We start from the raw sequence: 14,718 nt of genomic DNA on the forward strand, positions 1-14,718 counted from the left end.
AAAACTGTACTATGTTCATCGTGCATACAGCTGCAATCATAACAGATGGGTAGAATCCCAAAGCTAAGTAAGGGTGGTAGGCACTAAGTGGAACTAGGAGGGGCTAGGATGCCCTGCAGGACTGCTGTGGCAAAGCCCACTCTAGATTTTGAGTATAGAGGGAGGTGATAGTGCTTGGAGAAAGTGTGCACTGAACTCCAGGTGGCTGCTTCCAAAATGTCCTTGGTAGGGATCCCCCTGAGGAAGGCTGCAGAGGTAGCTGTGGCTCTGGTGGAGTGGGATCTGATGCATGCAGGCACAGCTTTTCCATGGAATGAGTAACAAAAACGTATGCAGTGGGCTATCCATTTTGAAATTGTCTGTTTGGAAATAGCCTTTCCCTGAGCACCTACAGCATAGGACACAGAGTTGCTCAGATTTCCTGAATTGCTTTGTTCTGTCCAAGTAGTAACGAAGTTGTCTGTGAATGTCCAAGCAATGTAGTAGTCTTTCCCCTTTGTTGTGTGGATTAGGATAAAAGGTAGGTAAGTGGATAGTCTGATTCAAAGCTATACTGGATACTACCTTTGGCATAAAGGTAGGATTGGTTCGTAAGGAAACTATGTCCTGATGGAAAATGATGAATGGTTGCACAGCCATGAGGGCCTGTAGCTCCGAAACCCTGCGTGCTGAGGTGATAGCCAGAAGAAAGGCTGTTTTCCATGACAAGTAATGTAACTCTGTTGAAGAAGCTGGCTCGAAGGGAGGAAGGGTCAGCTTTTTCAATACGTAGTTGAGGTCCCAAGCAGGGACTGGTGGTTTCCTTGGGGGTTTTAAATTCTTTGCCCCTCTGAGGAACTGCCTTAAGAGAGGGTGAGAGAATAATGGAGGATCTGTGTTGTATTGTGCAGATCTTGATGGAGGAGAAGGAAAGTCCATTGTTTAACATCTCAGCTAGGTACTGTAAAATTTGAGGTATATTTATTACCCAAGGATTCTGTCCCTTTTCTTGATTCCAGGCACAAAATTGTTTCCATTTGGCGGAGTAAGCCTTTCTAGTAGAAGGCCTTCTGGCCTCCAAGATGACATCCTGCACCTCCTTGGAGAGGAGAAACTGTTGGGAAATCAAGGAATTCTCCATGCAGCTAGATTTAGAGTTTTGAGATGGCTGTGAAGGGTTTTGTAGTTGTTCTGGGACAACAAAAGAGGGACTAGAGGTAGGATCCATGGTGGGGAATGTGTCAGGCTCCTCAGGAGCGGATACCAGTGTTGTCTTGGCCAGTCTGGAGCGATGAGAATCATTTTCGGCCTCTCTGCTCTGGCTTTTAATAGAACTTTGGGCAGCAGAGGAAGAAGCGGGAAGGCATAGACTGTCAATGTTGCCCAATTGAAGGAAAGTGCGTCCACTCTCCAGGCCTGTGGATGATAGGTCCTTGAACAAAATTTTTTTTTCAACTGGCAATTTCTGTGGGTAGCAAAGAGATCTATGTCTGGCAGTCCCCATGCCTGAGTTATCTTTGTGAAAAGTTGAGGATGCAACTTCCATTCATGTGGATCTGTCATATTTCTGCTTAGGTTGTCCGCCAGTGTGTTTTCCTTCCCTGGCAGGAATTGTGCCTGCAGTTGAATTTGCAATTCCAGTGCTGTGTTCCATAGGGTCATGGCCTGCCTGCACAGGGGGTATGAATGAGTTCCCCCCTGTTTGTTTATGTACCACATCACTGTGGTGTTGTCTGTCCTTATCAATAGCTGGCCTGGATGCAGTAGGTCTTTGAAGGTCATAATAGCCTTTTGCACGGCTAGCATCTCCTTTTGGTTGATGTGAAGGTGCTTCTCTTGTCAGGTCCATTTTCCCTGAATGCACTGATCTGTCATGTGTGCTCCCCAGGCGTAGTCTGAGGCGTCTGTTGTGATTATTTGAGTTGCTTGAGGTACACAGAAAGGAAGACCTGTGGTTCTTCGGCAAGCTTGAGTCCACCACACAAATTCATTTTGAAGGCATGGAATGAGTGGGATAATTGTTTCCAAGCTGTGGCTGTGTTGAGACCATAAGTTTTTCAGGTACCATTGAAGTTTCCTCATATGCAGCTTTGCACATGGGATTAGTAGGATGCAAGATGCCATGAATCCCAGAGCCTGCAGGATTTTCCTTGCAGTTAGCCTGGTGTAAGTTGCCATTTTTCTAAAGTATTGAGACAGTTGCCCTTGCTTGTCTGGTGTGAGGTAGGCCATCTGGGTGGTTGTATCCAAGCTGGCACCCAGGAAAAATATTTGTTGAGAGGGTATTAGTTTTGATTTCTTTTTGTTGACTGTGTATCCCAGGAAGTTCAACAGTTTTATTACAAACGCCAGGTGCTGCAGTAGTAAGTCCTTGCTGTCCACTTGGATCAGGCAGTCGTCCAGATATGGGTAGATTTGAATTCCTTGTAGTCTGCAGAAGGTGATTACTGATGCCAGGCATTTCGTAAACACTCTGGGCGCAGTAGATAAGCCAAAGGGCAATGCAGAAAATTGGTAATGGGTTGAACCTGCAAGAAATCTGAGGTATCTTCTGCAATCTTGTCTGATAGGGACATGCAGGTATGCCTCCTTGAGGTCCAATGTTACCAGCCAAGACTCCTTGCTCAGCATGGGAAGAAGCTGCTGTAATGTGAGCATCTTGAATTTTGGCACCTGTAGATATGTGTTTAGGATGGATAGGTCTAAGATAGGTCTCCAATCTTTGTCTTTCCTCGGTACCAGGAATAGTCTGGAATAAAACCCTTGACCTTGTTTTTTTGCAGGTACCTCTTGAATTGCTTTCATGTCCATGAGAGCTGAAACTTGTTTTTGTGCCTCTGCCCTTTGATTTTGTGGCAGGTTTGGCATGCCTCTCATTTTTGGAAGGGTGCGAAAGTGGAACCCGTAGCCTCTGTCTATAATGTCCAGAATCCATTTGTCTTTTGTAACAATATGCCAATTTTTTTTTTTTTTTTTTGAGAATAATGTCAGTTTTCCGCCCAAAGGTGCTGCCATTAAAGCTTTGCTTGGCAGGTGTAAGGGGAAGTCATTGTGTCTGTTTTCTAAAAGACTGTGATCTATCTTCTCCACCTCTTGGGGTTGGTGCTTGCCACTGTCTGGCTATGAAAGATCCTTGAGGTTGCACTCTGCCCCTTGGGCGCCTGTATCTGCCCCTTTGAGGTCTGTCCGTGGCTGGAAAGGACCAATTTTTTGAAGGCCAGTTTCTGCTGAAACGTGGAGGCTGTACCTGCAGGAAATCTTTCACTGTTTGCATTGATTTCGCTTTTTCCTCCATTTTCTTTAGCACCTCCTCAGCTTTAACACCAAACAATACATCTTTTTGAAGAGGTGCATCTAATAATTTAGCTTTGACATGATCTGGTAAGGTTTGCTCTTTGAGCCAAGCATGCCTATGTATAACAGACCCCGTAACAGCAGCTCTACATGAGGCCTCTAAAGCATCAAAACCACACTGCAAGGTATGTTTACCCACTTGCTCTGCACCATGCAACAAATCCTGCAACTCTTTTAAATCTGGCTGTTCTGGTTGTGCCATCTTGCTTTTCAGCTGAGATATCAAAAACTGTTGATACTTTAACATATGGAACTGACAGTTTAATGCCCTCATGGTTAAAGTGGCCGAGGTGTACACTTTTTTCCGCCACCTTTCTAAAGCTCTGGAATCTCTCTCTGAAGGTAATGGATTTTTAGCAGTAGAGGCCTTAATTCCCTTGGGAACCTGTGAAATTGTTTCTGGGTCAGAAATATGGCTTTTATATAGGAACTGGTGAGAGTCAGGAACCCGGTAATACCTATCTGGTTTAACAGGAGCTGGAGGCAAAGAATCAGGATTAAGGCTGGCTTCTGTGTACACATCATCCAATATATCTAAAACAGGAGGGATAGCCAGTGGCCTATGCTGGGGGAGCAGAAGAAATTCCCTGAGCTTTTTCTTGGAATCTGAGTAATCTTGGCCTTCCCAGTGAAAGTGTTCCCCCAATGTATGCAGGGTTTCCCCAAAAGAGAAGTCCTCAGGGGGGGGGAGATCGAGGGAATAGACTCCTCTGCATCAGAGTCTTCGAATGGAGAATAGGCATAATCCTGGTCCTCAGATAGTTCTGAGGTAATAGAAGCTTGATCTGAGGAATGGTAGTCTTCCTCTAATCTGGGCCTTTTGTCAGAGGGGGGGGGGGGCTGAGAACCCCTGATAAGAGTAATCAAATCCTCAGCCATTTTAAGCATCTGTTTTTTTAGGCATGGTGCCTTGAGAGGGGGTCTGAGGAACCTGTTTTTTGGTTTTCATGGCTGCTTTAGATTTAATGAAGGCTTTAATGGAGAAGGAGGAAGGCCTGAAGACCCCTTGAGAAATGGCAGGCCTGTCTAAATTCTGAGTTTCCCCGCCAGGAGTGTCGTCGGGATCTGTAGTAGGAATGGGGGCCGAAGAGCCTGCGACCTCGGGTACTGAAGACACCGGTAATGCATTGTCATCGGTACTCAGGGGCTGCGTAGGCGCCTCGCTGAATACCGGAGAACCGGTAGTAGGCCTTAGCATGGTTTCAGTAGGTAGTGTGGACCTCGTATGTCGGTCCTTATCTTTGCGTTTTTTGCTCAAAACTGGAGTCGGAGTATCCGACGACATAATATAATTAAATTTTTTGCCAAAAAGTGAAGGCGCTTAACTCCGACGCTTAATAGTGCGCTATTGAATCTAGCACAAAAACGGCAGGCCGAGACGTCGTGGTCTGGGCCTAAGCAAGGTATACAGAAAGAGTGGAAATCCTTATGCGGTATTTGCTTCCCACATGAAATGCAATTATTAACTTTGTCTGACATCGGTCTGAGGCAAGAAAAGTTTCCCCGACGGGGTACTTAGCTTTCAAGAAGACTTCGGCTGAAATACTTTCGTAAATCTCAGGAGCTGGCCGACCAGCACTTGCGAACTGCTTCTGCTTCGGGCACCGCGCGGCAAGAAAGACTGAAGAAAATGGCGTCGGCTGCCTCTTTTATACCCCTGTCGCACTGACGTCAGGGAAGAAGCGACAACAACCAACACCGGACCTAGACTTCGGAATTCGGCCAACCGAGGACCCGCCTGACAGCAGGATAACCCATCTGTTATGACTGCAGCTGTATGCACGATGAACATCTGACAAATAGTTGGCCTGTCTCAATTTGGATTTGTCAAGGGAAGGCCAAACTTACTCCACTTTTTTTTTTTTTTTGAAAAGGTCACCAAAGCAATGGATGAAGGCAAAATGGCACACACTGTATACCTCAACCTGGCCAAAGCTTTTGACACAATTCCCCACTCAGGCATAATACAAAAGCTAAATACATTGAGAATAAATCCCTATGTCACCTACTGGATTACCAACTGGCTCACAGACAGAACGCAGATAATCAAAATAGGGGAAGTTACCTCCACATAGAGATCAGCCACCAAAGGCGGGATCCCCTAGGATTCTGTGCTGGGATGTTTCCTGTTTGGCATCTACTTTTCTGAAGTAAAAGTTAATACCAAAGAGCCATGGTTGACTATGTTGTAGATGACTGCAAGCTAGGAGCAGTCAACGAATCTCCAAATGACTTGGCCATCCTACAGGAAGGTTTGTCCCAAATAAATAAGTGGTGCCAAAATCATGGATTGGAACTAAACACCAAAAAAATGCATTACTGTATCCTTTGGGAAGTCATCTTCCCCAGGTAACCACCACATTGACAATACACTCATAACAGTTGACCCACTTGTTCGGTATTTGGGAACTTATGTGGACAGTGATCTAACATTTGACCAACATGTGTCCATTGTTGTAAGAAAGTCCTTCTATACTGTACAGCTTATAAACAAAGTGACTGTGTCTAGATCAAGGGATGTCATTGTCCCCTTTACTCAGCCCTCATTAGGCCAATCATTAAAAATAATGCCTCCTTTGGCATGTCTGTCCAGACACATGCAACAACTGGAATGCTCACAGAGATAACTTACTAAAAGGATACAAGGCTTAAGCGACATGTCCTACATGGAACGACTCAAAGCCCTGTCACTACACTTGGTATTTTACAGACTGCTCAGAGGTGACCTGTGTCTGGGATACAAGGCACTGTCTTGACCCATTACTGATGGATTTATTGCAAGTCAAATGGCTTCAGAAATACTAAGTCTAGGGATCTAAACCTCTTCTGAAACATCAACAGAATGGTTTGAAGGGGCAGGTATGTCAAACAAAGGATACCGCTACTGTGGAACAGACTCCCCATCCACATAAACAAAGTTCATTCTAATCCATATTCAAGCACAACTTAGATCTATAGACAGGAAACAGAAAACTTACCCAAAGACTGCTCTCTGTACGACTAACGGACAGAGGCAGCTTCTATGTGTCCCTCAATTTATCTATGGTATGATCCCAGTTATTCTCATGAAGGTTAATATACAATTATCAACCATGGGATTGGTAAGGACAGTATAAAATCTTTGAGAGAACTGAAAAAATAAACACAAAAGTCTGTAGAGGGCAAATTCACAGCTCTAAATGCAATAAGAAGCCAGTGCCGACAGCTTTACTAACAGATATTAATACCAAGGATACACTCAGGAAACAACTGTCTAAAAAAGATGTAATCAGTCAAGCTTTCTTTAGAATTCCATAACTATTTGTCCTTCTGTCTTTTAACAAGTGAACACAACTGTTAAGAACCCTAATTAGCAATACTACTTCAGTACCTTTCTCCACGTAGCTCAGATAGAGAAAGATATTCTGCTTCAACTCTTCTGATTCAAGATTACATCCATTGAGGGTGTTATAAGCAACCATAGCTTCTTCCACTGTTTCGTATGTCACAAATGCATAAGGTTTATCTGGGGGCATTAGCAGTGCCTTTACATTTCCAGCTTCCTTAAGAACACCAAGTAGCTCCTTTCTGCTTACTCCGTTTCCCAGTCCTCCATTGGCAATCACCAGATTCTAAAGGTAAATAACAAGTGAGAACACAAACAGGAATTAGAGAAGACCTGAAACAACAATGTGTCTCCATAAAGTACGCACAGACTGCAAGCATTGTGCCCTGAAAGTGGAAGAGACTACAGGCATTTGTGGATCTTTGTGATGCAGTAATAATATTTAAAAGTATGGATCCAACAGTAGACAAGTAGCGCTTGGCCAACCCGTTCTTCCCATCTATTGTTTACTGAATAAGCAGGTAACTGCAGTCAAACAACAGCTTTCAATACAGCAAAACTGTTAAATGGTAGCAAGCTTGTATATGTTGCAAATTAATTTCTGTGAAGAAATACTATTTTTGATAGCTAAAGTCTGGTTCAAAAACACCCCTAGCATCTTCCCCTCAAACAGAATTATCACTAAAGCTATGACTCTTCAAACAATGACTCTTACACCAAACAGTTAACTTAACAAGCACCAAGCAGTTTCCAATACAAATCAACTGGGATTTATCAAAGGAAGAAGTAAGGCATGTCAAGTTTTTAAATCATACAGAGCCATCTCATAAAATGTTTTATTTATATTGTGTCTTTGAAATGGAAACAATCTGTGCCTTCCAGTGGGCTGCTATTACAGTATGCATTGCAGATGACACAGTGGATTACAACTTCATAACCAGCTTATCATGTGTTTGAGACACTGATGCCAAGAACTACAACTCAACAGTGTGAAGTGTTTTACCATCTCTGGGTTGAGGGTTGGTACAATGGTTAACACAATGTACAAAGTTTGACTCTCATCTTTGAAAGGGAAAAGTTTGAAATGGCCCACAAGTGCAGCTAGCCTAGTATTTACCTATGAACCAATAAGCACTGTCAAAAAGACAGCAGTAGCATACCTGCAAACTTCTTTGCTAAAGAATTCTGAAAAGTCCAAAAATAATGGGGGGGGGGGTGAAAGGATTAAAATCAGGAAGATATTTTAAGTACTGCTCTAATTCATTTAAAAAGGTAACAAAGCACTGTGTTTTCACATCAACATGCATTTTCTAAACAATAACAAATATAAAGTTCTAATGTCTGATGTTACTGAATATAATCTTAAGTAATTTACCAGAAATAGAAAAAAAATGATGAGGGAAAAGGTAAAACAGCTTTTAAAAGTGGTTAGGTACTTTATTCCGCCACATGTTCTTTTTAAGTCAGACAGGGTGACATTTTACCTTCTGCCGCTGTCATATACCAGCTGGCACTGTCTGCGCTTAGTCCCTAACATGAGACCCAACCTTAACGGGGCTTAGGAGTCCTTCACAAGATATTATGAAGCACCACCTAAGCAATGTTAGGACTGGATCTCTAGGAAAGTACTTAATAAGTTTATCTTTTTCCTGATTTTGAAGCATGCACTATAACCACATACTTCTTGTTCTATTTGATAAATATTCCTAGCCAAAACATTCAGTTCCTTGGTATTTCTTTGTATTTGACTACTCCCAGATGTAAATAGCATCTCCTCTCAAGAATCTGTCTTCTAAGCTGCCCTTACCACAACTGCATTTTACATTCAGATCATACTTCTGTAGACTGTGCAACATCATTTGTAATTTTGAGTGTGCTTTGTACAGTCCTGCTTTGAGTGGGTTTATGGTCTGTTTTTATGTAAACTTAACTACACAAATGGTATAGCAGAACCTTTCTTTACGTAAATCAGCTAGCACACAGTCCCCGTTTCAAATACTAAACAAAGCAAGGCCTATTGCAGAGGTGTAATCAGAAATTTATAGTTTGTACTCAGAACTAACGTTGCTGTTTCCACCACCCATCTATCTTTTAAAAATGTACTTAATTTTCAAAATATTACTCCTAGAAACACATGAAATAGAAACATGATTTTCTTCTGTTATCACCTAAAAAAATAAAATGGCTATTTTTACAGTTGCATTCCCATCACATGAACATGTTTTGTACCCCTATGCACTGTAAATATTAGTTTAGACAGTTCTAAAAATGCTGTTCACCTAAAGTAATTTATAAGAGATGCCCAAAAAAGTATTAGAGTACTCAGAATATGCCTAAGCTAGCTACACCTGTGCTGTGTCATTTTTCTTCCCCTCTATTTCTGTTCCACACCCACCTTTTTTAAAATAAATAAATAAATAAATAATGATGTAGGAGTTTCTTATGGCAGACTCCAGTCTCTGCTCTGGTCAGAGTCCCGCATACTGGTTTGGCTATTTTGTTTACTTGTCTGTGCCTAACCCTTATGATTTTAACAGACTGGTTGACCCTAGCACCTTTAGCATCAGTATTCCCATATCACTTCAAGGTGTGAAACTAAATTAGGCACCAGTTACAGGTGCATTTTCAGTGTTGAAATTATTTAATTTGGTTGCTACATACCTGTTCATGGCAATAGTCAGCAGACAAAGTTAGGCTTGCACCTACTGTCAGCATCCTGACATAGCAGGCTTCAGTCCTGCAGTCAATGGTTCTCCTTGAGCAAATGAGCTAATGTCAGTTTTCAAGCACCATTCTTTATCAGGTATTAGTCCCACTAACACCACTCTCCAGACCTTCTCTGTGTTTTACCTTGGCTAATGCTGTATTTCAGCTGGTGCCAGTCTTTTTCAGGTGTTACTTCTGTTACTGTTGCTTCCAATGTCTGCAACACATTTCAGTTTAGATGATATGATGGAAGTGTTGGTCAAGTTGCTTAACAGGCCCTAGATCCATCGACATCTGTACTGACATCTGTTCTTCAGCTATCCATGATTCTCTTGCTTTTGCTTTTAATAAACAGAACATTCCACCAACAGGAGCCTGGATCACCATTATCTGCTACTTGAGGGTCTACGTTGTCTGCACAGACAGTGAATAGACTTAGAAACAGGTCTGTACCACTAATATACTGATTAGTTATGTAGCATCTAAGTTGCTGACTTCTGCTCCTCAGGCATTTGCAGCTTGCAGACAGTTTATTAGTTAGGTGAAATTAAAAGTGTCACCACGTGTCCAGCCAATGCAATGTTGCTTACTGTTTTTATAGGTTTATAGGCTGGTACTAGGCTAACTGCCTTTGCAGGCCATTTTAAGCCTAGCCACTTTACTCCATGTGAGAATCAAACCCTGCACCTTGTGTTTGTAAAGTAAGCACCTTAACCATTATGCCAGCCTCCCACCCAAAATAAACAGCTTCTGCAAGGCTCGAACTCTGTGTTTATTAATGATTAGCTAAATCTCTTTCAGTGAAGTGCCTACACTTTTTCTTTCAACAAAGTGTATACACATATTCAAACTATCTACTGCAAGCAGTAGCTTTCTTTACTCTAGTAGTCAGTGATCTCATGTTATATTAACTACTCCAACATTTATTGTGGCACCCAATACAAAACCACTGCTATTGGGCGTCAAGATAACTCACCAAACAATGTAAATGATCTAACCACTTAACACTGTACAATAACTAATGATAAACATTACAATAACTAAAACATTTTACAATGTTTGTTTTTTAAGGTCTTGTTTTGAGTACAGAAAGAAAACTAAACTCCATGAGTTGCCATGTTACTGCATTCTACAGTATGGAAGTACTTTCATTTTTCTGTGACCTTTTTACTCATTGTTTTAGTTTGTTAGTTGGGATATTCTGCAGTCACCCTATAGTTTATGGATATCAGTTGGGTACGACAATCCTGTGTTTCCAAATGTTAGCCAAACATTCCACTTATGTTGTGCTGCTGATGCCATAAGAAGACAGTGACATGCATGTCCACAGCCAGTGGGGTTTGGCTTTTTTGGCCTGAATTTGTCCATAAATAGACTTAAAAGAAAAAGTCATGGACATTCAGAATTGCCATTTAGCTGAAACACCTGGTGTCCTAAAAGGGTAATTTGGATATATTTCATATTGCCTCTAACATAAGAGGTTTAAGGAATCACAGAGTGAAAAATCTAGTTTTGCTAGATATTTCTTTTTGCGTTTTTAACAGTATGGGAGTAACAAAAAGCAAAATGACACATCAGAAAATGATAAAGGTGAAACTTGGGAATCACAAGCAGCCTCCTACTGACTGAGCAAGTGAAAACAAAACTAAATTGTCTAATAGTTTAGCACAGATGGTTAATCCGGAGCTGCTTAAAAGCTTCACCATGTATTGCTGGCTTTGATTCTCAATGTCCAGTCGCATAATGTGTGAATATTAAAAGTACCATCCAAAAAGAGGTACTTACACCTAGTAGTGTCACCTACTTAATAAATGCAGAGAAATAAACACATTTAACCCTTCTGGTATCCTGGACTGTGGTCATATAGACCTAAATCTACCAGCAATACTACTCAGTAAAAGTGACTTGCCAATGGACACACAACTAGTGCAACACTCAACACTGTCAATTTTTAACTGTTAATAATTAAAACAATAGCTGGATATGTGTATTAACAGATAACACAATTATTAACATTTAAAAAAGTTCCTAAACACTTTAAAGTAGGCTTTTGGAACAAAAACAGGAAAGCACCTTATACAGATATGCATTAGAAGCAGTAAATACATTAAGAAGAAATGATCTAACAGAGGAATTAGAATGTGTAGGAAAAAAAGAAGTTATGTACCTACCATAACGTTCTATGCTTGTTGTCCTTCATCTCGCCTTCCTTCTTGCTGGTTGGGTTCAGAGCTGATCCTCGGTTCAGACTCGGCCGTTTTACTATAGCTCAAGAGCTTATACTGGGTCGAGGCTAACCCCTATCCTAACATGCCTAGCGGTAGCTACCCATATCTCGTTTGTGATAGCCCACACTAGACCATAAAATCAAAATGCTAATTTTTACTAAGCTCTTACACAAAATGAAAAACTTGTGTATAAAGGGACAATTCACATGTAAAGTTAAGGAGGAAAAAAGGAACAACAAAGCCTGGTCACCTAACCTGGTATGTCAACAGGAAATTCAGCCAGTGTAACCAATGAAGGAATTCCTCTCGATCCACCAGGAAGAGGGAAGGGGGGGGGACGCAAGGCGAGATGAAAGACAACAAACATGGAACGTTATGGTAGGTACATAACTTCTTTATGTTATCCTGTCCCTATCTCGCCTTCTTGGGACCGCGTCCCCGGGCACCTGGTTCTTGGGTGGCTCACTGGAACAAACTCTTCAGGACAGTGGAACCAAAGGATGCCCTGTTCTGGGAGACCACATCCACTTTGTAATGAGTGATAAAGGTATGAGGATTTGCCCATGTTGCTGCTGCAAAGATTGAATCTAAAGGCAATTTGGATTGGAAAGCAACAGAAGTAGCTAAGGCCCTGATTGAGTGTCCTCTGGCTTTCCCTGGAAGCTTCTTTTTACGCAAATCATAAGTACAGCTGATTGTGTCTGACAGCCACTTTGATAAGATCACTTTTCAAACTGGAGAACCTTGTTTATTTGTCAGCAAAGGATACAAACAATTGATATGATTTTTCTAAAGTCTTTGGTCCTGTGTAAAAGCGTAATTGTCTATGAACATCCAACTGGTGAAGTCTATACTCTGCCTTGTTGCCATAAAGTACAGTTTTGTACCTACCATAAATGTAGATGTCCGATAGGAATGCATCTGCAGTCCTTACAAATGGGTTGTCCTGTCGTCAGGCAGCCCCTCGGTCGGCCGGATTCCAAAGTCTGGGTCTGGCCTCGGCTGGTGTCGCACTTCACCCGACGTCATAGCTGCAGTTCTTCGGGTATAAAGGCATCAGCCGACGCCATTTTCCTCAGTGTTTCTTGCCCCAGATGCCAGGTGCCCTCTTGGATGGCTAAATTTGGATTAATGCCAATGATTCCAAATAGTAGAGAGCAAACACAAAAATAAGCATGTATGTACATATATACAAACAAATACACCATAATAGATTCCCCCAGCAAGCTATATGATGGGCAAATACCCTAGGAGCACCACAGAGGGGAAGGCGGGTGGGTAACCCTGACTGCAGATGCATTCCTATCGGACATCTACATTTATGGTAGGTACAAAACTGTACTATATCCTTCAAGGATGCATCTGCAGTCCTTACAAATGGGTAGAATACCATAGCCAAACTGGGGGAGGTGGAAAAATAAAGTTATGGTGTAGTTAGGATCCCTTGTAAAACGGCAGTGGCAAAACCTGCTCGGGATCTAGAGTATAAAGGTAGATTATAATGCTTGGCAAATGTATGCACGGAGCTCCAAGTAGCAGCCTCTAAAATGTCCTTGGTAGCCACTCCTCGTAAGAAGGCTGTGGTAGTGGCTGTAGCCCTTGTAGAGTGAGGCCTGATGTTCTCTGGAGTTTTCTTTCCATGGTAGGAGTAACAAAATCTAATGCAATTTCCTATCCACTTGGAGATTGTCTGTTTTGAGATTGCTTTTCCTTCCCTTCCTGTAGCATATGCTACCAGTAGCTGGTCAGTTTTTCTATTGCCCTTGGTTCTGTCCAGGTAGTAGCGTAAATGTCTATGTACATCCAAGGTATGCAGCAGTCTTTCTCCCCTGTTCTGTGGGTTGGGGAAGAATGTAGGTAGGTGGATAGCCTGATTTAAAGAAACTCTGGAAACCACCTTAGGCATAAAGGAAGGATTTGTTCTCATGGACACTCTATCTTGATGGAAGATCAGGAAGGGTGGCACTGCCATTAATGCCAGAAGTTCAGATACCCTTCTTGCTGAAGTTATTGCCAGCAGGAAAGCAGTCTTCCATGATAAGTATTGTAATTCTGCTGTTGCTGCTGGTTCGAAAGGAGGAAGTGTCAATTTTTCTAGCACAAAGTTCAAGTCCCATGCTGGTAATGGTGGCTTCCTAGGAGGCTTTACATTTTTAATTCCTCTCAGAAACTGTCTGAGCAGAGGATGCGAGAAGACAGGAGGATCCAAGTCGTATTCTGCTGAAATAGCTGATGCATGAATTTTGATGGAGGAGTAGGACAGGCCTGTGTGGAAGAGCTCTGCCAAGTATTCCAGAATGTTGGCTATGTTTACCAGTGACACATCTTCTCCTTTTGCAGTACTCCAAATGAGATATCTTTTCCATTTTGCTGAATATTTTTTTTTCTTGTTGAGGGTCTGCGAGCCTCAAGGATAATGTCTTTAACCCTTTGGGATAAATTTGGGTTAACTGGTCTTATGCAATGTTCCAGGCAGTCAGCTGCAGAGTTTGCAGGTTTGGATGCAGATTGTTGTAGTTGTTCTGTGTTAACAGCAAGGGAACCAGGGGAAGTGGCCATATTTGTTCCCGAGACATGCTCCTCAGTAATGGATACCAATGTTGCCTTGGCCAGTCTGGAGCTATCAGAATGATCCTTGGACTGTCCTCTTTGATCTTCAATAGCACTTTGTGCATCAAAGGAAGTGGTGGGAATGCATATGCTGTCAGGTTTTTCCAACTGAAGGATAGGGAGTCCACCTTCCAAGCGAGTGGGTGGTACGTCCTTGTGCAGAATTTCTTTAGTTGGTGATTGTGTGGGGATGCAAATAAGTCTATTTCTGGGAGTCCCCATTTTCTTGTAATTGTTTTGAAGATGTCCGGATGCAGCATCCATTCGTGGGCATCCGTGGTAGTCCTGCTTAACATGTCTGCTAGGATGTTTTCTTTTCCTGGTACAAAAATTGCTTTTAACTGAATGTTGTAGCTCAGGGCCACATTCCAGAGATCCAGTGCCATCCGGCAAAGAGGATACGAATGTGTGCCTCCCTGCTTGTTGATGTACCACATGACTGTGGTGCTGTCTGTCCTTATCAGCAATGGACCTTGTTGAAGAAATGGTCTGAATGCCTGAATTGCCAGTTTTACT

The 14,718-nt window shown here is 42.2% G+C and overlaps 1 protein-coding gene across 1 annotated transcript in view; it reads right to left on the reverse strand.

The window, feature by feature from the left end:
• Positions 1–14,718, reverse strand: part of ALKBH8 (alkB homolog 8, tRNA methyltransferase) — a 1,100,659-nt gene that overhangs the window by 792,373 nt on the left and 293,568 nt on the right. The window contains exon 2 of the mRNA XM_044072605.1: positions 6,704–6,944. Coding sequence (XP_043928540.1) covers positions 6,704–6,944 — 241 coding nt within the window. The remainder of the gene's footprint in view (positions 1–6,703; positions 6,945–14,718) is intronic.

This window comes from Protopterus annectens, chromosome 5.part0, assembly GCF_019279795.1.
Source record: "Protopterus annectens isolate FY-2018-M chromosome 5.part0, PAN1.0, whole genome shotgun sequence".
Lineage (NCBI taxonomy): Eukaryota > Metazoa > Chordata > Ceratodontiformes > Protopteridae > Protopterus > Protopterus annectens.